This window comes from Sparus aurata, chromosome 8 (assembly GCF_900880675.1).
Source record: "Sparus aurata chromosome 8, fSpaAur1.1, whole genome shotgun sequence".
NCBI classification, from domain to species: domain Eukaryota; kingdom Metazoa; phylum Chordata; class Actinopteri; order Spariformes; family Sparidae; genus Sparus; species Sparus aurata.
This window is the reverse complement of record NC_044194.1, coordinates 26,500,718-26,524,114: the sequence shown is the minus strand read 5'-3', so window position 1 is coordinate 26,524,114 and position 23,397 is coordinate 26,500,718. Positions and strand designations below refer to the sequence as shown.

The following is a 23,397-nucleotide window of genomic DNA, read 5'->3' as shown; positions in this document are numbered from 1 at the left end:
TTTTCCCAATTCAATATCGATTCATAAAATCCTCTGAATCGATTTGGGCAAGCGACCACCTGCTGTCCCTCGCCGAACCTCTCGGTCGCCGCCTCCAGCAGCTGGAAGCGTTTTGCCCGCGACCTCGCTCGAGGGTCGGAGGGTGATGCGCCGCGGAAACACCGCCGTAACTGCGGAGGCAGGTAGTCGATGTCTGATGCACCGCTCTTTCGGAGACTAAACTCCCAGCGCAGCCGATCTCACCCTGGCTGCTGCCCCGTGCGCCCGCCAATAGCACTCTCCTCCGGGGAGGGTGGGGGGGGGGGGGGGGGGGGGTGTCAGTGTCAACGTTTACCCCCTCACGTCTAGCCGGAGGGCAGAGGGACCGTGGTCATGTCTGTTTATGTCAGACAAAAGTGTACCATGCAGTCCCAGAAACAATGCCACTTTCTCAGCTTAACTATGGTTGCACCATTTATAACTTAACACATCGAGTACCTTTGTTTACATTTCAATTCGAACTAGAACTTCCTAGAGGAAAGATTTATAATTTAAGATGACTTTTTTTAATTAAAAAATGATCAACAGGTACTCTCATTATTTATTATTACTTCTTATTACTGAATCGATATCGAAGCATTTAAGTCAATATTAAATCGAATCGTATATTTAATCGAATTGCGACCTAAAGAATCGAATCAAATCGTGAGGTTCTTAACAATACCCAGCCCTAGTTTTCATGTCTGCCACTATGGTCTGTCAGGGACAAGACAATGTCAAAAGACTAATTGATATTAAAAAAGCCAATGTTGAGGTCTGCTTTAGTAAACATTCCCTAAAATCCTTTAATCCCCTCCTGCCCTGTGATAACTTCTGTTATGATTTGGCACTATACAGAGCAAACTGGCCTGACTTTAGACTCTATTGACATCGGTGACTTGTAATATATACTAGGTCAAAGTAGCACAAGACATTAAACACTGAAGCGTAAAAAATCAGTAACACAAAACCTCAACTGCAAAATTTAAATATTAAAAGAATATACCCATTTCCTGTGGAGATATTTAAGTTGAATAAGTAAACAAAATGTGCAATGGCAGATAAAAACATCTTTTTTCTTACCGGGTCCATCTCAAAGTAGACCAGCTCCCCTCCCGTAAGTGCGATAACAACCTGTCTCTGATTCACAGCGCAGCGGACAATAGTTTTTTTGCCAGGAGTTTTCCACTCATTTACACGCTTGTCTGCTCGGATGTGGCGGATACCGTCTGGGTATACCTGTGTAGAAAAAGAAAGTGAATAGTGGGCAGGTTTCATTATTGACTGTATTTACCATTTTCTTATTCTAAGATATCGTATATAGTTCTTCAATTAACTGTCACAGATAGAGCATGATGAGCAGCATCACATTCTAACATTTAAACTTGTCTTACAGATAAATTTGTTGGGAGATTCGGAAATAGTTTGAGATGCAATTATAAAATAAAATGGTCAAGACTGCTTGTATCAAATCTATAGTATGTCTAGTATGAACACAGGTATGAATAAGGATGATCTAAAAGGTACATTCCACTCACCTGAACCAGAGCGTCTTCCCCAAGCAGTGAGCAGGAGAGGGTAGGTGTCGTCCCAAGAAATCCAGAATCTGTCACTTCCTCTACAGTCTCCCCGATGGAAAGTACCAGAGTAGCGTTCACGAAAGACACAATGATGTAGGCATCAAACTCATCTAATGAAAGAAAGAATGCAGACAAAAAGACAAAGGGTGACTGATTAGGAAAACAATGCTGATGGAGTCGTGCTGTATGTACATGTAAGTACATGATCTTGATACATGGGGAGGACACAGCCATACAGCAGGGCCATGTTCTAGGTTTTTCCATATTGATTCTCATGGTGGATCCCAACAAGATAACTGTAATTTCACATTTTTGTATTAAAAACTAAAGTTCCTAACCTGTACTTTATGCACACGCTAGGGTAAAGGCTAAGGGGAAGATGTAGTGAGAAAATTTGGATGATTTAATAATCCATAGCTGTCATAAGATTTGTTGTGATAAAAAAAAAAAATGTTTAAAAAAATGTTTTTCCTCCTCTCTGAACCTTTGCAGAACAGATATCTGCATATATTTTGCAAATCTATATTATGAATAGGTTCCACCTTTATTTCATTCTAAAGTCCAATGCCAAAACAACACACTCACTTCCTTCACACTGAAGACAGTGCGTGTGTATTAAAGTTAAAGACATAAACATGAGAATTTATTTCCCCCACAGGAGACTCAGCTTGGCAGTGTGTCATCTCAGTTTGAAAAGACAAAAATATGCTGATCTGTTTGCAAACTCAAGACATGACAAAGTGCAGCCCTATGGTAACACAACCTCCATGTGGTCAAATCTTACTTAACACTATCCAAAAGGATAAAGACCAGACAATCTGCAGACAGCAACCCCTCACCTTATCAAGAAAAAATCCAAAGGTTTATACTTTAAACTACTTTCATCTTCATCTTATGTCACTGACATTGACAGACAACTGTAGATTAAGACTGATGTCAGTCAGCTGTGGTGGTAAATGTGACAAAGTGTAAAGAGCATTTGACTTCAGGGAAATGCACTGTTGTACACAACATTTCAAACTGAAGAGAAAACATAAACACCAAGATGCATGCAAACACTAAACATCTGCCTGTGCATTAAGGCTCCTCACTTCCCTTTACCAAACACATTTTCAAAGGAGTCACAGACTAAGATATTAAATGGCACAGTCTTGAATCCAAATGTAAATGTAAGGGTCGACTGCAGGTCGTTATAAATCCCTAGTTGATTTGTGTACGCTGGTAGATAAAAAGACCTAACAAAATGTTTCACAATGTTGCCGAGGGTTTGTACACACAGCACTCAGAGACATCAAAATGGTGAAATTTATTCATTCTAATAGCCTTAAGATGAATCCTTGCCAATCAATCCCATAAATCCCAGGCTCTACTGACCTGACTATAGGCTGACATTTTACTACTGGAATGTAGATGCTTGAATAAGGAGTGTGTGAAGCGCATATACCTTCAACATGTCTGCGTACTGTCCACACAGCATTGGGGTTACCGGGCAGCTCAGACACAGCCATCTCTGACACCTGATTAGAGCCAAATAGGGAAGGAGGTTGAGAGAAAACAAAAGACAAAAAGGAAGCGAATAGCATTTAATTTTCATCAAATGTCACATATCATAAAGCAGTGATGTTGATAGGTACATATCCTGCACCTCTGACACATTTATATGCTAAAGGATGCAATTAATTCACTATCCATGGGTCCAGGGGTCCCACCATATTTTATTCTTGATAATGCTACATTGTGAACAACAAATACATATTGAAATAATTATAAAAAGGTTTAGGTGCTGTATCTAAGGCAACTGGGCTTGTTTCAGTTTCTTGAAGATGTTTCACCTCTCATCCAAGAGGCTACTTCAGTTCTAACTAACTGGAGGGAGTGGCAGGCTTTGAAACCCTGTGTGGGAGTGTCCTTAAGAACATAAGTCAGCTCTGAATTTCAGAGTCATTAGGGCCATGTCTGGGTCGTTGGTCAAACCGGCCTTTGTGTGGGTATGCAGGGCAAGGTGAGCCTAGGTTTGAATGGCTGTTCAGCTGTCTTGGGAGAGAACTCGGTACTGCATTGGAGGTGATATGTAATATCTTAGGCCACCTCCTCTGTAAAGACGGTCGTTCCAGTTTGACATAAAGTGTCAAACACAGGAGTGTCTCTCCTTTCGGGCTTTAGATGGATTCCTTTAGTCCTCTTTCAAACCATCTTCTCTGGCCAAGATTTTTACACTGTTGGCCTCAAAAGAATGATTTTTCTCCTTCAGATGTAAGTGGACAGCAGAGTCTTGCCCTGAGGAGTTGGCACTCCTGTGTCGTGCCATTCGATTATGGAGAGGATGTTTCGTCTCCCCAATGTACACATCTGTGCCAAAAAAACATTGGGGAGACAAAACATCCTTTCCATAAACGAATGGCACAACACAGGAGGGCCAACTCCTCAGGTCACGACTCTGCTGTCCACTTACGATACAGTATCGAATTCTCTCCCCAGACAGCTCAACAGCCATTCACACCTGGGCTCATCTAGCCCTAGAAAACCCACGTGAAGGCCGATTTGTCCAATGACCCATAAGTGGCCCTGACGACTGTAAAACTAAGAATCACAGAGGGTTTGAAAGCCTGCCAGCTCCTCTCCAGTTGGTCAGAACTGAAGAAGCCGCACGGATGAAAGGTGAAACATCTTCAACAAAATGAAACCAGTCCAGCTGCTTACGAAATAGCACCTAGATTTACCATGACTTGGATGACTAAGAACGTTCATCCACAATTATAAAAAGGATTCATTATAAAATGAAAATCAGCTAGTCACTGTTTCTGGCTATCTATGCTATGTTGAAACCATAGAAGGAAACCACTACTTTAGTTACATTCAACTATGGAATGCATCAGTAAGGTGTGATAGGTTTGTGGGCCAACCCAACTCAGGATTTATCAGTCGAATCAGATTTTGTTGTTCAATAAAAAGTTTCAATTGTTCATTAATGTTTTTAATCAGCCAACATCAGTATGTTTAATCTGTAGCCCGATGTGAAAACATCAGATTTCCGCGCTCAGAGAAAGTCAAAGTGTTCAGTTCATTAAAATCCAAGCGCACCACAGAGTGTCTCTCCTGCGGGGCTGCAGACAGCTCTGTCAGAGCACAGCTGGCGCTACACAAGTCATGATTGTTTAGAAAACTGTTTTAGAGTCAGCAGGAATTCTCTATGCAGTTTGACTCAAAACTGGGATTTGAGCTCCGTTTCATGAAAACTACAACAGAGATTATATATATATGGATGTTATGGACATAGAATAATGAAAAAATCATCATCGATTACGTTGGTTGCGTATAAACCTCGCTATCACCATAAAACTTTGTCTGTAACCGGGTTTATGAACAACCAGGAAAAGTAAGGTTAACTGTTGAATTATTTCTATTAATGACTAAATGATTGAATAAACTCGGGTTTTGTCCAGAGTTGTTATTTGCAGCTGAGGATAACAGAAATGATCCAGTTGTCTATGCAGCACATGTCAGATGTGCACGTGAACTTTGTGTGTATACGAGCTGTTTCATAATGCTTCTTCACATGTTGTGTGTCGAGACTTTTACCTTCCCACATGTCCAACTACTCAGGACTAACGGAGCCAAACAAACATTCACATGCCGTGTCAATCAACTTCTTGATTTGATTCCAGATTATCGCGCATGTGTGTGTACACAGAACATTTGACAGTGTTGTCTGAAGTTTCTCTGTTGAGACACACTCACAACATTTACAGTATGAATGCAGGCACTGAGCGCGAAACACATGTAACTGTGGATTACAATTGTTAGTGTGATGAAAACATGTGCCTTATATAAACACCAGATGCAGAACAGATTTATGCTGAAATCAGATCCAATTACAGACTCTTCAGTTTTTATTCAGAGAAGAGACATGAACTCATCATTTTTCAGCCAGCAGTGTGTGTGCGTTCCGGTTGTTGTTGTTGGTGTGTGTGTGTGTGTGTGTGTGTGTGTGTGTGTGTGTGTGTGTGTGTGTGTGCGCATATGTTGTTCTGTGTTCTCTGTGTGTGCGTGTGTTCATGTTGAACTGCGTGTGTGTGTGTGTGTGTGTGTGTGTACCTCCAGTCCGTGTCTGAGGACCCTCAAAGTAGATCGGGGTCCTCGTCCACAAGCGACATACAACTGTGGTGTATCTTCATTGGCCAAATCAGCAATCTGTCAAGAACAAGAAGAGATTCATGATCCAACAAGGAATGCACTTTTCAAAATACTTTTTATGACAACACTACAGCTCCAAATGATTTGGGATGCTAAACAAACTCTTACCTGACAGGACATGATGGGTGACAAGTTTTCCTGTTCATCCACCAGCACCAGGTTCTTAAGGGGCCGGGGTTGGAAGAAGAACGTGTCTCCCTCTTCCAGCGGCATTGCAGAGGAGAACTCGGGCTCTTCGTCATCGTCACCCAAGTGCGCGATCTGGTAAAGGTAACTGAAGGAAACGGAAGATGGAACAAAATCAGAAATAAAACAAAAAGACAAACAGTCAAGAATTATGTCCATGAGCAGAGATTTAATGATGTTTTTTTTTTTACAACAATCTGAAGGAAGAAAAAGTACAAGTTGGTTGAAAGTTGTATTGTGTTTGGTTAATAAAAGCCAATTGACTTACTGGTTTCCAAACTCTGAAGACACAAACAAGAAGCCAGTCTTCAGGACACACATGGCTGTTGCCACAGGGATGGTGTCAAAGTATTTCAGCCGGATTTCTGTGACCTGAGAAAGAAGTCAGACTCTTTTTGAACATGCATTTCTGTGCATCAACATTTAGCAAAATAAATCAATCCACTCTCTCAATAACAATTTAATGCTATCCTCCGTTTCACATTAGAGCAGAGTTATATTCCAAGTATGCAGCACCTTCATGAAGATGGATTTGAGTACGATTAATGTTCCTTTGTAGAACTGATCTGATACTTCATTCAGCTTTGCTCACCATTTCCTCATCTGTTTCCAGAGTAACCTTGAAGATGTCGCCCTGCTCAGTCTGGGCCAGGAAGAAGAACATGGACTTGGTCTTGTGGGTGGCTGAGCAGACAAATATCATACCACGCTCTGGGTCATCCAGGTCGTTCTGTAGGACGGGCCAGACAAAGAGAAGGAAGCAAAGTAAAAATAAATGTGCACACAGTGGCTAAAAAACTGACCTGACACAGAGGAATATAAAACAACTGGAGTGGATAAATTGTCTCACAGCCTCCAAATAAACAAACCAAACACACACCTCCTTCTATTTGAAATCAGAGTAGTGGGTGACAACAGTCATTAAATCACTAAATTATAGCTTAAATCCTCAAAGTCAAGAAAAAATGTCACATTTTGATGCATGCTCCTTTTTCCTAGTGTATTTATTTATGACTCACCCTGCGTCGTGGGATGGGACAGCGGATGTCCGGCTGGTCTCCAAAATTCTTATAAGTGATGTAGTTTTCCGAGCAGATCAGAACACCGCTGGGCCCGTCAGAACCACCAGGGACTGGACAGAGAGGAGCATTCAGTGGAATGTGTTTCACATTAAGATAAAAGTGAAAGCAGCTGGAATTCGGGAGCAGGGTGGGCTCTGGTATCCAATCCGTTTGTTTCCTCTTACTACTTCAATGTGTGATGTTGTGTTGGTAAACTGGTGCTGAGATCAGAGGAGTTAAATCTTTCTCCAGTGGTAGTCAGAGAAGAGACATGACAAACTCATCACATCTACAACAACTTTATGATGATTTTTTTTTTGTAATCTAACAAGCCAATGTGTGCCATCTTACAGCCATACCTGTCTTTAAGTTTCATGGACACAAATTCCAACAAATTGAACATAACCAAGCTATTTCTGGCTAAACTGCATTTCCCCTGTCCCCGTTTGTTTGGGTTTTTTAATAACATCTCCTTTGCTTCCCTTTTAGCCTCTAACCATTTCCTAGTATTGCTTCCCTATGTGTAACTAGCGCATGTCCAAATGCTTACCAGTGATAAGGAAATTTCCATGCTCTTCCAAAGCCTCGCTGTACTTGCGGACCACGTGATTCAAGCCCAGGTCAAGCTCGTAAAAGGTGAGCGTCTGTTGCGTGTTAGCAGCAGCTTCTCCTGTCGGGTCATTGTCAGCTTCCTGAGAAGAGCAAATACCAACATATAAAATCAGAGGTGTCCAAAATGAGTCCATGATTAGGCTCGGTATGACTGATGACACTAAGGGAGCAGTGGCAACTTTAAAGGGGGTAAAAAATAAAAAAGGTGGCCGGACATTTAGCCATACTTAGTTGAAAGTGGCTCTGAGATCAGAGGTGTTTGATCTTTCTCCAGGGATAGTCAGAGAAGAGACATGAAGAACTCATCACATCTAGAACACAAGCCAGTTTTATTTTCAAGGTTTAGTCAGAGTTTTCAGGACCTTACCTCATAGTCCATTTCGAGGCAGGCGAACATGGGATTTTCAAAGCCGACGTCGACTCCGACTACATGATAAACCAGTGTGTTTGCTTTATGGGCTTCCAGTGGAGAGGAGATGGTCAGCCTTGCAGCTGCATCTCTGTTCAGGATGTAAACCAGCTTCTGTTTCTCTATCGCTCCTGGACAGGGGAAGGTCAAAGAACATCCAAAGTGCTTAAATTTCACTCAACTAGCTGTCATGTGGTTTTTACATAGATGGCTGTCCTTGAAGACTAAGATTCTTACTGTAACATGCAGCATACATGTTAGTTATATGCTTCTAAAACTTGAGTACTAGAAATCTTAAAATGTTATATGATTAATTGTGACTACACTGCTTAATTAAAGTGCTCTACTAAAATGCTAAATACTTACACATGTAACTGTGGTCTAGAGGTACACTATTCCTCCCAGCTTGAGTCATTGTAATCACTTCTCACCTATCATAACAGCTCTGCCTTTAGGGTCGACAGCCAGGAACTGTCCGGGGACAATGCGCCGGCAGCCACTCTTCCCAAACGTTTCCTGGTGGATCTTCTCAAACATGTTTTTGGATGGATGATATTCCAGGATGACGATCCGACCACTGTCACTTCCAACAACAATGTAGTCTACAAGCACACATGGACATGTATAAATACGAAGGTGGTACATGGAGCAAGAGAACAAAGCTTTTGCCTCTGACACTTTACGTTTCTGTGAGGTCTTTAAATTGATGCAACATGTGTGTCCCAGTGCATGCTCCCTTGACTACATACCTTTGGTTCCTCCAGTGAGTCTGAAGGCCATCAGGGACCTAACGATGCCAAAGACCTCCACTGTGAGAAGAGTGTGCACCTTTCCTGTATTGGCATCTGGCCGCAACAATTCCAAGATCTTCCCCCTGGAAACGACAATCTCCTGCATCTTGGTTCCTACCGAGGCAAAAACATCTTTTTTTCAGCATCCAGCTTGTGAACTAAAAACATCACTTACACACACACACACACACACATCTGGTGAAATACCTGTAATCTACTAAAGAACGCTTCTGATAACCCACCACAAACTCTATGATTAACTGATATCAACTCGGACACCTGAGTTAACAGGGGACCACCTGATCCACAGATGGAGGTCTTAAGCCATCCCCCACAGCGTTCATTGAGGAAGTGTGTGCGACTGAAAAGGTGGGGAAATGGTAAGACAGACTAGAGATAGCCCAACCCCACAGGAAAAAGGCCAGGCAGCAGTCTCACCTGAGAAGTTCCCATGGATGGCATGAGTGATGCCAGTGGCTCGCTGCAGGGTTATGTTGTACAGAAACATGGCTCCCTTTTTTCTGTGGCTTCAACACAAAGGTTCCTCAAGGGCCGCAAAAGGAGCACTAAGCCCGGCTCAAAACTGTAGAGAAACAATAAAAGACAGGGGTTTATCAGTGGACGGTGATATCTCTGTTAATACTTTGACCATGTCTGGATAAAGAGGGCTATTCAAAACTGAACTGAGCAGCACTGTTGAGGAAGGAGCACTGTGGTATAATCAGCTACCTTCCCCCCAAAAACACCACGCACTTCACAATGAAGCCATTCTGAGTTAGTCGAGAAGTTCTCTAAATGCTTGCTGGACACACAAAATGAACTCGTGAGGTTAATGTTTACATGCCAGCAGCCGGCGAGCATTGCTAACGCTAGCTTAGCAAATACGACACGAACTTTATGCTCAGCTATACTCGATTTATCTACTTTAGTTCGCCTAACCTGTGTTCTCTGTTGCAAGACAAATGTGCCACACCGTAACCCTTTCTTCCTCGCCAACCTGTGCACACATTTAGCGTGTACAGCTCTTATCAACTTGTATTCAACTGTGTGAGCGCCCATTCATTGAAGGCGCCACTTCTGCCTGCCGCTATTTTTCCCATTTCTTGCTCTATCGCTCAAAGCCCGGCACCCTTAACATGCATACGATGTCCATTCGATAGCGGACAAACTGTAGATTTGAAGGATGGAATATTTACCGGCGTGTTTGATAAGATGATTCAGATTATGGATGGATAACGTTTCATTTACAAAAGCAATTTCCCCGTCACTCAGGGAAGCCAACGATGAGCCGCCGTTTTGGGGTCCTTCGTCAGCCAAATACCGTCACGTGAGGTGGCCCACACACTGCCTGGCGGAAATCTGAGACCGGCGGTGGTAGCGCCGAATCTCCAGCAGATGTCGCCAAAGACCGTAAGACTAATACAGAGAAACACGGGGAGATGGATACATGGAGGGTGTGTGGGCTTCACAAAAAACGATTTCTGACATTCGTAGTATGTACATGTGTTTTTTTATATAAAGGAAATAAAGTGACTCACTTAAATATTCTATGGTGCAATTCATCTATACGAACTCATGTTGTGCAGTAAAAAAGTAAAATCTTACCAGTAGTTATGTCAACACATTTGTCAAACTTTGATCAGCCCAAAATTCAATACAGTATCAACACAGCGTTTTTCATACAATCATAACAGAAGACATCTCAAACAATAAAGAAGTGTTCAAGGGGTTAATACACTCATAGTGCTGTACTGGCGTATGTTTGAATGACTGCACACACACATCACTACTAAATGCCTAATCCTAACCCTAACCCAAACCAAACCAAACCATAACCAAGTCTTCACACTCAAACAGCCCTTTACAGAAGTGTGGCCCCAAATGTTCTCACTTCTCACTCACTCACATCCTAGTCCTGATGTCCTACCCTAACCATAACCACTTCTTGCCTAACCCTAACTCTTACCCCATAGAGTTCTGCAGGAATGAGTCCTAAAACCCTGAAATGTTGGCATCTTTGCACTTCATGTTTTTTGAATGGGTTTTTGGTTAAATGCTTTGAAATAAGGTCTGTGATTAACGCAAGTTTGAGATATTTTCACTTTTTGACTAATAAACCGTTTAGCTAACAAGTGAGAGTATTTCAGAATACAGAGGTTTTCAGGGACATTAAAGGTCATCACAACAAACGTGGAGACTCATCTACTCACTAGTCCATCTTTACAGGTGGACTTAATTTGCGATCTATTGTTACCCTAACTTTGCAGCTTGTTGATTAATATTAAGTTGTGTATAGTATAGTGTAAAAAGATGCTTAGCGGCAATGACATTGAAGCCAAGCAGCCATAATGTAGTTATGTATAGCCGTTAACTTTAATTCAACGTAAACATTTGACTTCTGCCGATTGCGTTTGTGCTTCAAAAATCATAAAAGTGGGGTTAATTCGTGAATATGAACTTTTCTGTGTGTGATACTTGGAGAAAAGCATTGACGTTTCTCACCTATCACTTTCTTCAGCATGATTTGCCAAAGGAAATGGGAGCGAAAGTGTTTTTTTTTTAACCTTGACCAGCTTGACTCATAATAAAGCAACCTACAATATGTGTAAAAACTACAAACTCCTAACTGCTTTGCGCAACGCGGCCCAAAGATTCAGCGAGGATAAAGGGAGTTCAAGTGGGTTCATACCCTCATGATTGCTGTTGGTCACGCAGTAGTGCTTAGTCTTTCAATCAAGTCTGTGCAGCCCGTAATGAGTGGATCTGCTAAAAGGATGGGTTAGGAAAAAACACAACTGGGAATGATTTACAGTCATTCACAGATTCAGAGGTGAGTATTCAGCCGTGGACTTTAAATACAGCGACAACAGACTCAGGACTCTGTCACTGTTGTGGTTTGGCTCCTCTGAATAGCTTCTTTGAGGGAGTCACACAGTTGTTGCTGTAAAGCTGCAGAGTTCACTTAACTAGGAGACTACCTGTGAGTTTGCTTTCAAAGTAAAATCAGCAAAGGCTTGGAAAAACAAATGTGCCGCATGTCAACAATGAGGTGTATTTACTAAATGTAAAAAGCCCACCATCACTCTACTTGTGTGTCATTTCAGAATTGTATTACCCGGGTCTTTGTTCCCTCCTCTTTTTCACAGAAGTGTATTTATTTATGTATCACTTGTCTCAATAAATGTACAATACAGATTAGATTAAGCCTCAACAGTTTCAGTTTGATTTTATACTAATGGCCATTAGTTTATATTGCAGATGGATGGAAATGTCAAGCATGATGGAACATTTTATGCATATGCCTGGGGAATGCCCTTCATTTCAGACTTGATAGCAGAAATCCCATAAATGTTTTTTTTTGTGATTTTTGCGGTTATAAATTGGATTTCTGTCCTTATCTTTATGTATTGTATGACTCACTATGGCTGCTTCAGCAGACAAGAGAGCTTCATATGTGATCCAGACCATCATTAAGGCGGGGAGGCAGGTTGTGTCAGCAAATGAAGATTCACAGACATCCATCATTTCATGAATGAACATTTCATTTTGGACTTTTGAAGTACATTAGCACTACAAAGTACAACAGTCTGAAAACACGATGAGTATAGGACTTTGTGCAGACTTTATTAATGGCAAATGATCAAAAGCACAAGCCTATAAAGTACTAAAACAGGAAAATATGGCAGGATCTAACATATTTGTGCATATTCCTGCATGTATGTATGCATGTATGTTGCTATCAACTGCATGGGTGTATGCATGTTACAAGTAAGTATATGCTTTATAAGTGCATGCACATCAACACATGTATATACACACACACATATATGCATAAACATACAAGCAGTGTGTCTTTAATTTATGGGTCTCTATAGTTTCTGCTGATTTGTATATTCATGAATTTGGTATTTGTCCATGCAGCTAAATTTATAGAATGTGAATTTTAAAAAAGCCAAGGTAGAAGAGGCAACAAAGACTGAATAAGGGACAGAAAACATGCCCTTAAGTCTTTAATTTGACAAAAAGCAACATAATGGTGTAGCCGTCAAAGCCACACAGTAGTTTAATTGTGAAAAGGTGGGACAGGAAGTTGTAGATTGACGCTAGTTAGCGTGACAGCAGCGACCACCGGGGTCTACGAGGACCGTCCCTCCCAGGAAGACACCAACCGACGCCGCCTCCTGCTCCTCCTTCTCCTCCTGCTCCTCCTGCTCCTCCTGCCTGGTGGTTGAGGGCCGACCCTGAGAGCACGGTCCCCGGTCTGCACCTTGTGTCGGACACTGGCTCGCCTGTCGTTCCCACTGAGCGAGCGGGTTAGCAGGTTTTTAGCCTCCCCATCATCTGGTACCCGTCGGCTTTGCATAGCTAGGCTGAAACCGCTAATGCCGTTTTTTTGTGTGTTTGTTATCAGAGGTCCATTTACATTCCTTCGTCGTCTGGCTTCGCACGCAGGGAGACTGAGGGGAGAGAAGCACTTCGTTAAACCTCAGACAACGTGACTGAGAGCCCGGAGCGAGATCCGCTGGATGCCCGAGAGCAGCGGCAGCGGCAGCGGCGGCGGCGGGCACGGCTGAACAGGACCGGCTGAACAGGACCGGCTGTGGAGAGCGACACTGATTTGGGATTTCACCCAGAGACACAACTGAAACAGCAAGGTGAGCATGTGGGTTATTTAATTTCTATGCAGCTCGGATACACAGTGCTGGTGGTGAGGAGGAGGAGGAGGCAGGTATCCTCCTCCTCCTCCTCCTCTTCCTCCTCCTCCAGCGTCTGCTGCTGGTGTCGGAGGCCACGGGCTCCGCTCATCCCCCTCTGCCCGGCCGGGGATGCATTGTTGTCGCTGACCTGCCTGACAATGTCTGCCTCTTGTGTCGCCGTGGCCATCAGTATGTGGGAGCTCAGGCAAACTGCCAGCCTGATTTGACTACTGTATTTCATCTTGCAGGGTTTTATTGTCTATGTAAAGAACAAAAAAAAATAGAAAGTTACAGTAAAGTGTCCGACATCAGATCTTATTCAGTGGGCACTCTGGGAAAGTGAACCATTTGTGTATTTTATGGCCAAACTCTTTCTGAAGTGCTTTCCTAGAAATGCAGTCACTGTGCAAAAAGAAAAAAAGAAAAAACCTGCCAGTAGGCAACCCCTAAAAATGTAGCGTCCTTTATCGCTTTGACATTTTGCTCCCAGATGACATTAAATACTGTGACTTAGCTAGAGCTTGACATTTAAATGCATCCTTCCTTAGCTTCCTTCTCGTTCTCCCCATGTCCCTCCAGTCACCTTTCCACCCCTCTCCTCCCTCCCCACATCTCCCCCTACTCCTCCTTTCCCCCCCGTCTCCTTTTTCCTTTATACACTTGACACCCATTTGCCCTTCTCCCCACTTCTCCCTCCCCCTCAGTCCTCTCTCCCCCTATTCATCTGTCTGTCGCTCTCCTTTTCCCCTCCATCGATTTGCCTGGAGGTGTTGCTAAGAGACAACAGCAGTCGGGGTGCCGTGAAGGATAGAGAAGATGTAAGGGCAGCTTGGCCTGCTAGGGAAAAGAGTTTTGAGATTGTGAGTGAGTCTTCTCTTCTCTTCCATCTTCTTCTCACCATCTTATTTGGTAGACAAATCAGAATTGTATGAATATGCTAAATATGCAGCCAGTTGGGCATGCTTCCAGAATCACGTCATGCCTGTGCCCCGGCCTGGATGTCAAACAATGCTGGTTGGTTTGTGCAATGTTACACTTTTAGTATATGAATTGGTAAAAAAAGGAGGAAAATAAGGGTAACCACAGTTTCCAAGAGCCCAAGTTGTAGTCTTCGAATGTCTTATTTTGTCTGACCGACCGTACAAATTCCAAGCATCTTCAGTTTACAATGATATAGAACGGAGTGAAGCAAAAAACTGCAAGTGTTCACCAGTTTCTCTTGAGAAGGCTGTTAATTTTTGATTAAATAAACGTTATGATCAATTTGATTTTCATTACATTTTAAAGCCCTGCTGTTAAGTGCTCTGCTCCAGCGTTGAGCACTGATGTAAAGGAAGTGCATGCCAATCGGTATTGTCTGGGGTCTTCATGTGAGGAAGTCCAATATCCAGTTGCAGAGTGTCAAGGCCATAGTGATATGTCTTCATGGGTGAGATTGTATTGAATGCTGGGCTGAAATCAACAAACCGCATTCTGAGGTAGATGCTCTTGTTCTCAAGGTATAAGGAGACTGTGTGGAGGGCAGTGGATATGGCATCGTCCGTGGATCTGTTGGTCCTTTATTGTCATTCGTTCAACTTGAACTCCCCACTTGATTTTATGGCGGTCTCTTTGTGTGCTCAAATAAAGTAATGTCCAAAACCAGTGACAATAGGTCAGAATATTCGGGGCACTGAAATAGGTGCTGGAAAATAAATGCAAAAATGTACAGTGGAATCTGAGCTCCTTTAAAGAAACTGTAAACCCAGCTTCAAATCTCAAGAGTTTCTCTACAGCATTATGAATGAATGTCTGAATAGCTGAAAATGTAAGTTAAAAACGTCAAAAACTGTCAGGTTGTACATTTTTAAAAGACAGCCTGTCCATTTCAAACCAGTAGAAATACAGAAATCTCTCAAGTGAACACTCCTCTAAATAAATGTTGTCTTCATGTAGGATGTGATCACTCATGAAGCTGATTGAGGAAGTAAGTGCTCAGCGCCTGTAGGGGAAACATTTCTGTTCTATTTCTGATAACCTGTAAACTATGCTGACTGATCTAAAACTAAATGTCAGTGTTTTAGTTAAGACCTCCCTCATCTATGTTCTCATCTCATGCCATCGTATTTTAAAAGGAGCATAAAGAAACCTTCATCCTCTCAAGAAACCCAGAGTCTCACATGTGCCAGGTCAGTCTCACATGGACCATGGACAGCTTAGCAATCCATGGTCAGAGGCTTCATAACCTTCAACCTGGCCTCCTGGTGCCTTTACAAGAAGGATTTGTGGTTAGCTCCGAAGCAGGCTGTGTTCAAGATAACATAGCAACACATCTCAATGCACCGCCTTCTCAGTTCTCTGGAAAACAGCATCATCATTCGCAAAATGTCCAGAAAGTTATAACTATTTAGTCTCTACATGTATTAGTGTCCTGCGATGACTTGTCCAGGGTGTACCCTGCCCTCGCCCAGAGACAGCTGGGATTGGCTCCAGCAAAACCCCCCACAACCCCATTAAAAAAAAGAAAAAAAAAAAAAAAAGGGATAAAGCGGTTACAGACAATGGATGGATGGATGTATTGCGTGCTCTTCTTTGTTACATATTCTGCTCTGCTGCCAGTAGACTTGCCCATGTTTGCGATTGGGCAAGAAACAGGAACAACTCCCCTTTTATGTGAATGTGTTCGTGGCTCAGTGTGGAACACCTGGGTTGACTTACGGAGTTGATAACCACCTTCGTATAACTACTTGGTGTGATTCGGACTGTTGGGGTTAGTTAAGCCGGACAACAAAAACATACCTTGGGTATGTTGTACTCCTCTGGTTTAATCATCCCCAGCAGGCCATCATCAAGTATTGTCATATCACCGACGACCCTCAGTGCCTCAGCACTCCAGTGTCCTGCTCAGTGGCAGAGAAGCTCCTGTAGGACCTTGCTGATCCAATCCACTGTTTCTATAAATGGCCTCCACCAGACCGCAGGCTTCAAGTCCCACAGGCTAAAAAAAAAAAACTGCTTGCATCTCACACACCTTTTACATAACTTCACCTATGGGACCCAGTTTTAAAAGACATTTTTTTCTGATTACGTCCCGTGGTAATGAGTGCAAGGAGTAACCACACACCACGTGTATCCAACGCATTGAGCACAATGCTCAAATTTCTATTCTGGATTTTTCCTGGCTTTGAAAGAGGCTTTGATGCTGCAGCAACAAAGCATGCCTGGCTTTGTAATCATGGCCAATATAACACCTAAACCCGTCTATTCTAATTTTATGCTTGTATAAACACTGTGTTTTGGCAAAGACTAACACAATACTCTCCCAGTGGAGGCAGGCCACGGCTTCTAAATCCATTTAAGTTGCATTTACATTACTGATAGGACCAGAACAGATCCATCAATTTGTAAGATTTACTTGCTTAAATCTACTCACTATAATTTCATTTTGGCATGAAACCTTAAATCTGGCTCTCTGGTCCTCATCCTTTGGCAATATTTGACTTCTTTCTAATACTGTTAACAGTTAAGCTTAAAATGCTTGACCTGTGAGTTACACCATTGACAACTATCTAGAAGTGCCTCATAGCTTACTGGACAATACAAAACTGTGGTCAACTCAATTTCCTACCAGTGCTACACTAATTTATGATGCTACTGCTGTTTAGATATACACCAACTTACAAAAATATATAAATCAGCAAAAATATTTGAACACAGATATACAAAACTAGGTGTAAACAAAACCTCGTGTGCTAAGTAGGCTCATTTATAATTCTCTATGTTTATCATTTTACACTTTTTAAGATTTTTCATACGTACAAACGCATCAAGAGTTTGTGTAAATAATGTATGTGGGAAGTTTGTGTTTGAGCAGAAAAACACAGATTAAATAAACCACTAATGTGTTGAGATAAAGATAGTTGTCTACCGCGGTTTTGAGAATACCCCAAAACGTTGCAGTATATGATGGTAATATTCTTAATAAATGAGAATTGTATTTTTTCTGCAGTTCAAAACATGCAATGAAATATACATGCTTTGTGAAGGGGAACAATAGCTAGAACACAAAGGGCACACGAGGAGCAAACGCAGACGAACCAACACCAGGAGGAAAACAGGCAAACTGAAAAAGAGTGAGGGCAAAACACAGGTGGTTGCAGAATACAGGTGGGAAGCAGACAAAGGCAAATATCACACATGAGGAGAGAACTTAGGTAATAAACACAATGATAACCCCAAACCATGATGGGAATCAATGACAATAAAATACATTTTCATAAAACTGAAAAGGGACCGTGACCTTGGAGATCTGAGAGTGTGTTCCATTTAATGACATCTGTATGAGGCAAAACCTAATTCATGTCCCTCAGACATGTTATGTGTTTTGGATCAACTTCAACTTGAAGATAGAATGTGTGCTCCACTGACATCTGGCTGTGTTCAGTGGTAAACAGTCCAATCAGCATATATTCCCAGATCAAATTCATCTGGAGTAGTCACACGTGGTTATCAGCTCCAGCTCTGATCGGCAGTGATACAAAAATGACGCCCGAAGGAGTGGTGCAAATTCTCACCCCCCTTTCTGGAGCGATGGTATGATGTTTATGAAGTAACAGATGTTGGCCTGTAACCGTGGAAGCAGTGCTCCAACACTGTTCAGGGGGCAGTCAGGTTTAGAGATATAAAACAGTTAACCACTGGTTGTCACTCCATGCTGCTTTCTACTGTTCCCTGTCTTCCCTTGAACGTGACACACCAGAGAGAATAAACAGGCCATTACAGTTGGAACATCTTCATCCCAGAAGATGAATCGTAAAAACTTTTGTAATCCCCTAATTTTTCACCAAGGACCATCGTCAGGTCAAAATATTTATAGTAAATCATTTGACAATATTTTGTTTTTTGACCAAATACAAATATTGATTCAGGCAAAAGAACGCCACTTGCTTTAATCAACATGCGGCTCGAACTTCACTACAGCAAGGAGTTTAAAATATTCAAAGTTCACTGCCTATGCACATGGAAATGGTATTTTAAAATTCATTGCAGAGCATAATTTGGCGTAACGATGAAGTTTCTATGAAGCTGAGAGAGATTATTCTGTTCGCGCTCAGAGGCTGCTGGTGTCAGGCTGTTGGCCTCCGATAATAGCCAAGTAAAGTTAGATGTAGTTATAATGTCACTCACACTTCAAACATTGTGCAGTGTGCATATATTAAGTTAGTACAGTGGGTTAAATATAGAAAAGTCCCAGTGGGGGTGTTAATCCGGAGCGCTTTGTGTTTCTTAATTACAGTAAGCTTTTGGTGGGTGTTTTCCACAACAGCACTCACGCATATGTTTTAAGAAGGTAAACTATAGGCATACATATTTTGTAAATATATTCCAATATGTTCTAAATTAGGTATTTTCCCCCAATTTTCCGCAATCATGTTTCTTGGGAAAATGGGAAAGAATTTTTGAGTATTCCAGAGAATTCCATTTCCCAGGATTAGATCCTAATCCAAACTGTACAGAAGTCAGCTGCCAGACTTTTAGAAAGAACCAGGAGAGGTCATCTCATCACTCCTGTTTTAGCCTAAGTTTAAGTATAGGTTTTTAGATTTTACGAATTACTTTTAAGGCTCTTCATGGCCTCTCTCCCTGCTTTGACCTCTTAGCACCAAACGTACATTGAGATCCTTTGGGCAGATGTCTTCTGTCTGTTTTAGAGACCAAATGAAGACTAAAGGTGACGGAGTGTTTGCAGTCAGGGCCCCCGAAGCTTTGGAACGATATGCCCGAGGACATCAGTGACCTCCTTTTTAAAGGTGTGACATGCAGGGATTTCCTTAAAAAAAATACGAAAGTAATCCCTCTCAATGATCACTTGTCACCCTCTCAAAGTGTGTGGCGGTGTCTGTATCTGCAGAGACCCCGCTCTATGCCTGGATTTTCTTAACTGTGTAGTATTTTGCTGTGTTTATAATGTTTCTGGGCGGGATACACATGCCCAGCCGGTGACAGCACAAGGATGGGACTATAAAAACCTCTACCTCCTCCCTCTGTGTGAGCTGCAGTTTGGACAGAATGAAGTGCGCACATTTAATCCACTCAAATTCCAACTTTATAAACAAGAATGGCACTTAGTAGAGTGCATACATCCACCAATCCCCCACAGTTCCCTTGAATTAAATCAAAACCTATCCAATATCAAAATCTGTAGCCCTGTATCAATCTGAATTTTAAACCACACATTGCTGCTCAGCCACTTAAACACACCGATTTATTTTTAACACGATCCGTGCATTATTTCCAGAGAAATAATAAAACGGTTGAAAAACACACTCTCTGGCAATGATAATGAAAGTAAAAGAAAATTCCAGGCTTCATCCCTTTATCCGGGTTCCGCCCCAAAAGTTAATGCGGGCTATTCCGGGCCATCTTCCATCCAAGTTGCGTTGAAGTCCATTAAGTAGTTTTTGTGTAATCCTGCTGACAAACCGAACAACAAACAGAACAGGCAAAAAACATAATCTTGCTGGGGGTAATGAAACCTTTTTCTCCGGACCAGTGTCAGCTGGGATCAGCTCCAGCCCCACGCACTCCTACAAAGGATAGGCAGCTATCCTGGGGATGCATGGGTGGATTGACGAATATACATGAACTGTTTGACAGATTAAAAAATCTAATAAAACCTTCAGATCTGTCCTATGCTCAAACCTATCATGTATCTCAGGACATGAGACACCAGCTGACAGACTAAGCACTGAGCCAAGAGGTTGCTAATAGGATTCTTACCTTTAAACCATGTCTACACACACACAAGCACACACACACACACACACACACACACACACACACACACACCTCATTATACTCCTCTTACATTCTGAGAGTACTGAGAAAAGATTTGAAATGTAAATCCCTTCCGTCAAATGCAGTGAGTGTACTCAGGATCTGTGACTGGTGAACACAAGTAGTCAAAACAATACTCACCAATCTAAAAGTTATTTTTATTTTTTCATTTTATTTTATTTCTGAGCACAGATTCACACATATACAGTTTGAACAGTGTTAGCCCCAACTTTGATTTGAGTGCAGAGCTATGCAAGCTCCCAGATTAGGTGCTGCTGCTCAGTGCTGAATTGTGGTAACATTACTGCAATTGCTTACAATGGCAGATTGAATACTCGCAAGACATTATAACGCTATTAGAGAATAGGAACTGGCTTCTGTAATGTCCTGCATTTCCTCCAGTTTGTGTGTGTACCCTCACCCTCAGCTCTAGTAAAAGCAGTGAGATACGTGTCATTAATATGGGTGTTGAAGAACACAGAAGTCATGGTTTAGTTAATACCCCCATTTAGGAGTCACGGTTTCATGCAGGTTTGGTACAGCAGGGGAAATGAACATGAATGCATCTTGTCATACGGGTGAAAATGTGAATGTGGTTTAGCATGTTTAATGTGTTGTACCTATAACAGTGGAGCAACGCAGATACAACGTCTTATCATCTTATGCCGCGACGTCTTATCCACAACTGACTGGGAACCTAAATTGTTCTCAAACAACAAGTTTAAAGGACACAAGTGGGTCTTCAAGCTCTGGTGTTTCGTTTGTGTTCACCATTGTGTGACTGACTCGCACACAATCAGCTTATTTCGCTAACCTGAGCACATGTTGCTAACAGCATATGGCTTAAAGTTTCTTCTTGGAACTTGGGCTTATGAACTTTGCCTGTGCATTACATGCATTAGTCTGCATACTGTGAAGGTTGGACCATGACCCCTGCACAGTGACATTGGTGCACAAATACACGAGTCGTTAAAGCTCTAGTGAATAAGATTCTCAACCAAATGTTTGACTGCATTGAGTCTTGGTTCTGTACCAAAACTGGTGTGGTTGGTCATCATGGTTACAATCATTGTTGGGAGTTTAAAAATCATAAACCCATTTGGAACTTCCAAACTTCTCCATGAAAGCTTTCTCATGGAGCTGGATGTGTGCAAATTAGGCTGTGACAGCAAAAGGAGCGTTTTAATGAGCTGAAGAAACTGTATAATGTGCATCCAGTTTAAACACTGCCTTGAGGTAAATGGCCTCCAGTGAAGTTGAGTTTATGTGCCTTCATGAAAGAAGGCATCATTTCACATTGTGATGGGCACAATGTGAAACCCCTTCAGGTTGGGAAAGCACACGCAGGAGCAGGGAGAGAATTGAACAGGACATTACATAATGCAGAGTACATGGTGGACATAAAACCTAGTCTTCCCCACATGTGTACACACACAAGCAGGCACAAGGACAAACTCACACATAATCCTATCATTTTAAACTGCTTACGGTAACTGTATTTTTTCTGTCTCTCTCACAGAGACATACGCACACACACTCTATCCTATCACTGTAAACTACTTAACTTTCTCACACACATTAAACTCCTTTATTTACACTGGTGTTTGAACCAATGCTAAAAACCACTTAGTGTAAAACCAAAGAAAGCTTTGAAAGCACTTTGCGTCGCACTGCACCGTTGTTTATTTCAATTATTGGAAATCAATTCAGCTGCTGTTGATGGTTATCTGGTATTGTTGTTTATGGCTAATTATTTCTCCAATAATAATCACTGATCTTACACGAAACTATCAGATTAGATAACACAGGCAATGTCGGTCCATTTATCTCCACATTGTTTGTCTACTTACTGATCAATGGCTTCTGTTACCGCTAATAAAAGCCCACACAATCACCAATGGATGACAGGGGAATTTTGTACCACTTTGTGCTCATGGAGCAGAGAGAGGCAAACAGCATTTAACACAAATCACTGTCAAAAATGTAACTGACTAAATGTTTTGCAGTAATTGAAACATTGTTTTAGGTGCCTTTTCAACGGAGCTCATTTATTTAGCAAGGAAACCAGTTAACCTTTCCTGACAACCATGTCTGTCTACATTTATAGAGTGGTTGCTAATTGCTTTAAAGAGGTCAGATTATGCTAATTTTCCGGTTTGTACTTTTATTTTGGAGGTCCTAGTAGAACAGGTTTACATATTTTTATTTTCAAAAATTTAATTATTTTTCTCATATGGTGTGTTCAGGAATTTGGTTAATTTTTCTCAATTTCAATATAAAAGATACATAAAAAGAAAAGAAAGTACACATACAAAAGCAATAGAACATGTTTTGTTCATAGGCAAGTCGATTTAATTGAAGTGTAACCTTGCACTGCATTCAGCATAATATCTTCTATCACATGAACAGATAATTTGCTGGCTCCCCATTAAATAGGAATTCAGTTGAATTACTACCCTCTGCAAGCACAGTGCATTCTACCATCACATGTGCAGCCCACACTACTGCCAACACTGCTGCACTGTCTGCAGCAAAGAACTGCATGCCTTATATATAAGGAGGCCGGAGAGGAAATTTGATTTCTGCAGAGAAGTCTTCTTTTGCAGATAGGGAGTGTTTTTGTGGGGATTGTTCCACGAAAGTTAAAAGTCAACCAATTAACAAAGTTCAACCCAAATAAATTGTACTATGTGAGTACTCATGTGGTAAGGCAGTAATGACTACTGAGTCAAGAACGGGAACATGTCGTCAGGCATCGCGCCTGGTGTAATGCTGTTGCAAGATGGTAATTCCTGTTATTTCTAGTTTATTTCTAGTAATTTCCTTGTTTTTTTTAATGCTGGTGTGAACAGGTTCATAGTGCTGTAGTTTTCCAAATGGATTGCTTTTGTGCAGTCGTTTGTAATTGAACTGTACTGAATAGTTTTCTTCACTCTTTGCTCTCGTCTGCTCTCTCTCCGTGCCTTAAAAGCGGACTTAAGTGGTTACCCTCCGGTGTATTTCATGAAGGTGTCAAAGCAAGTGGACCCAAAA

General features: G+C 41.8%; 1 protein-coding gene and 1 long non-coding RNA gene across 3 annotated transcripts in view; one reads left to right on the top strand and one right to left on the bottom strand.

The window, feature by feature from the left end:
- Positions 1-10,183, bottom strand: part of sf3b3 (splicing factor 3b, subunit 3) — a 29,301-nt gene extending 19,118 nt beyond the window's left edge. Inside the window, exons 1-14 of one of the 2 annotated variants that reach the window (XM_030425889.1) lie at positions 10,048-10,183; positions 9,290-9,434; positions 8,810-8,965; positions 8,492-8,662; positions 8,019-8,191; positions 7,590-7,731; positions 6,998-7,110; positions 6,571-6,708; positions 6,247-6,350; positions 5,901-6,066; positions 5,694-5,789; positions 3,043-3,115; positions 1,557-1,708; positions 1,102-1,257 (exon numbers count right to left, since the gene is read on the bottom strand). In XM_030425889.1, the coding sequence (XP_030281749.1) occupies positions 1,102-1,257; positions 1,557-1,708; positions 3,043-3,115; positions 5,694-5,789; positions 5,901-6,066; positions 6,247-6,350; positions 6,571-6,708; positions 6,998-7,110; positions 7,590-7,731; positions 8,019-8,191; positions 8,492-8,662; positions 8,810-8,965; positions 9,290-9,359 (1,710 nt within the window). In that variant the 5' untranslated portion in view covers positions 9,360-9,434; positions 10,048-10,183. Of the gene's footprint in view, positions 1-1,101; positions 1,258-1,556; positions 1,709-3,042; positions 3,116-5,693; positions 5,790-5,900; positions 6,067-6,246; positions 6,351-6,570; positions 6,709-6,997; positions 7,111-7,589; positions 7,732-8,018; positions 8,192-8,491; positions 8,663-8,809; positions 8,966-9,289; positions 9,435-9,790; positions 9,886-10,047 lie in introns of those variants that run through there. The other variant, XM_030425890.1, reaches the window with a different exon arrangement.
- Positions 10,184-12,942: 2,759 nt separating this feature from the next.
- Positions 12,943-23,397, top strand: part of LOC115585993 (uncharacterized) — a 40,006-nt gene continuing 29,551 nt past the window's right edge. The window contains exons 1-2 of the long non-coding RNA XR_003984798.1: positions 12,943-13,164; positions 13,263-13,506. This is a non-coding gene — a long non-coding RNA (uncharacterized LOC115585993). The remainder of the gene's footprint in view (positions 13,165-13,262; positions 13,507-23,397) is intronic.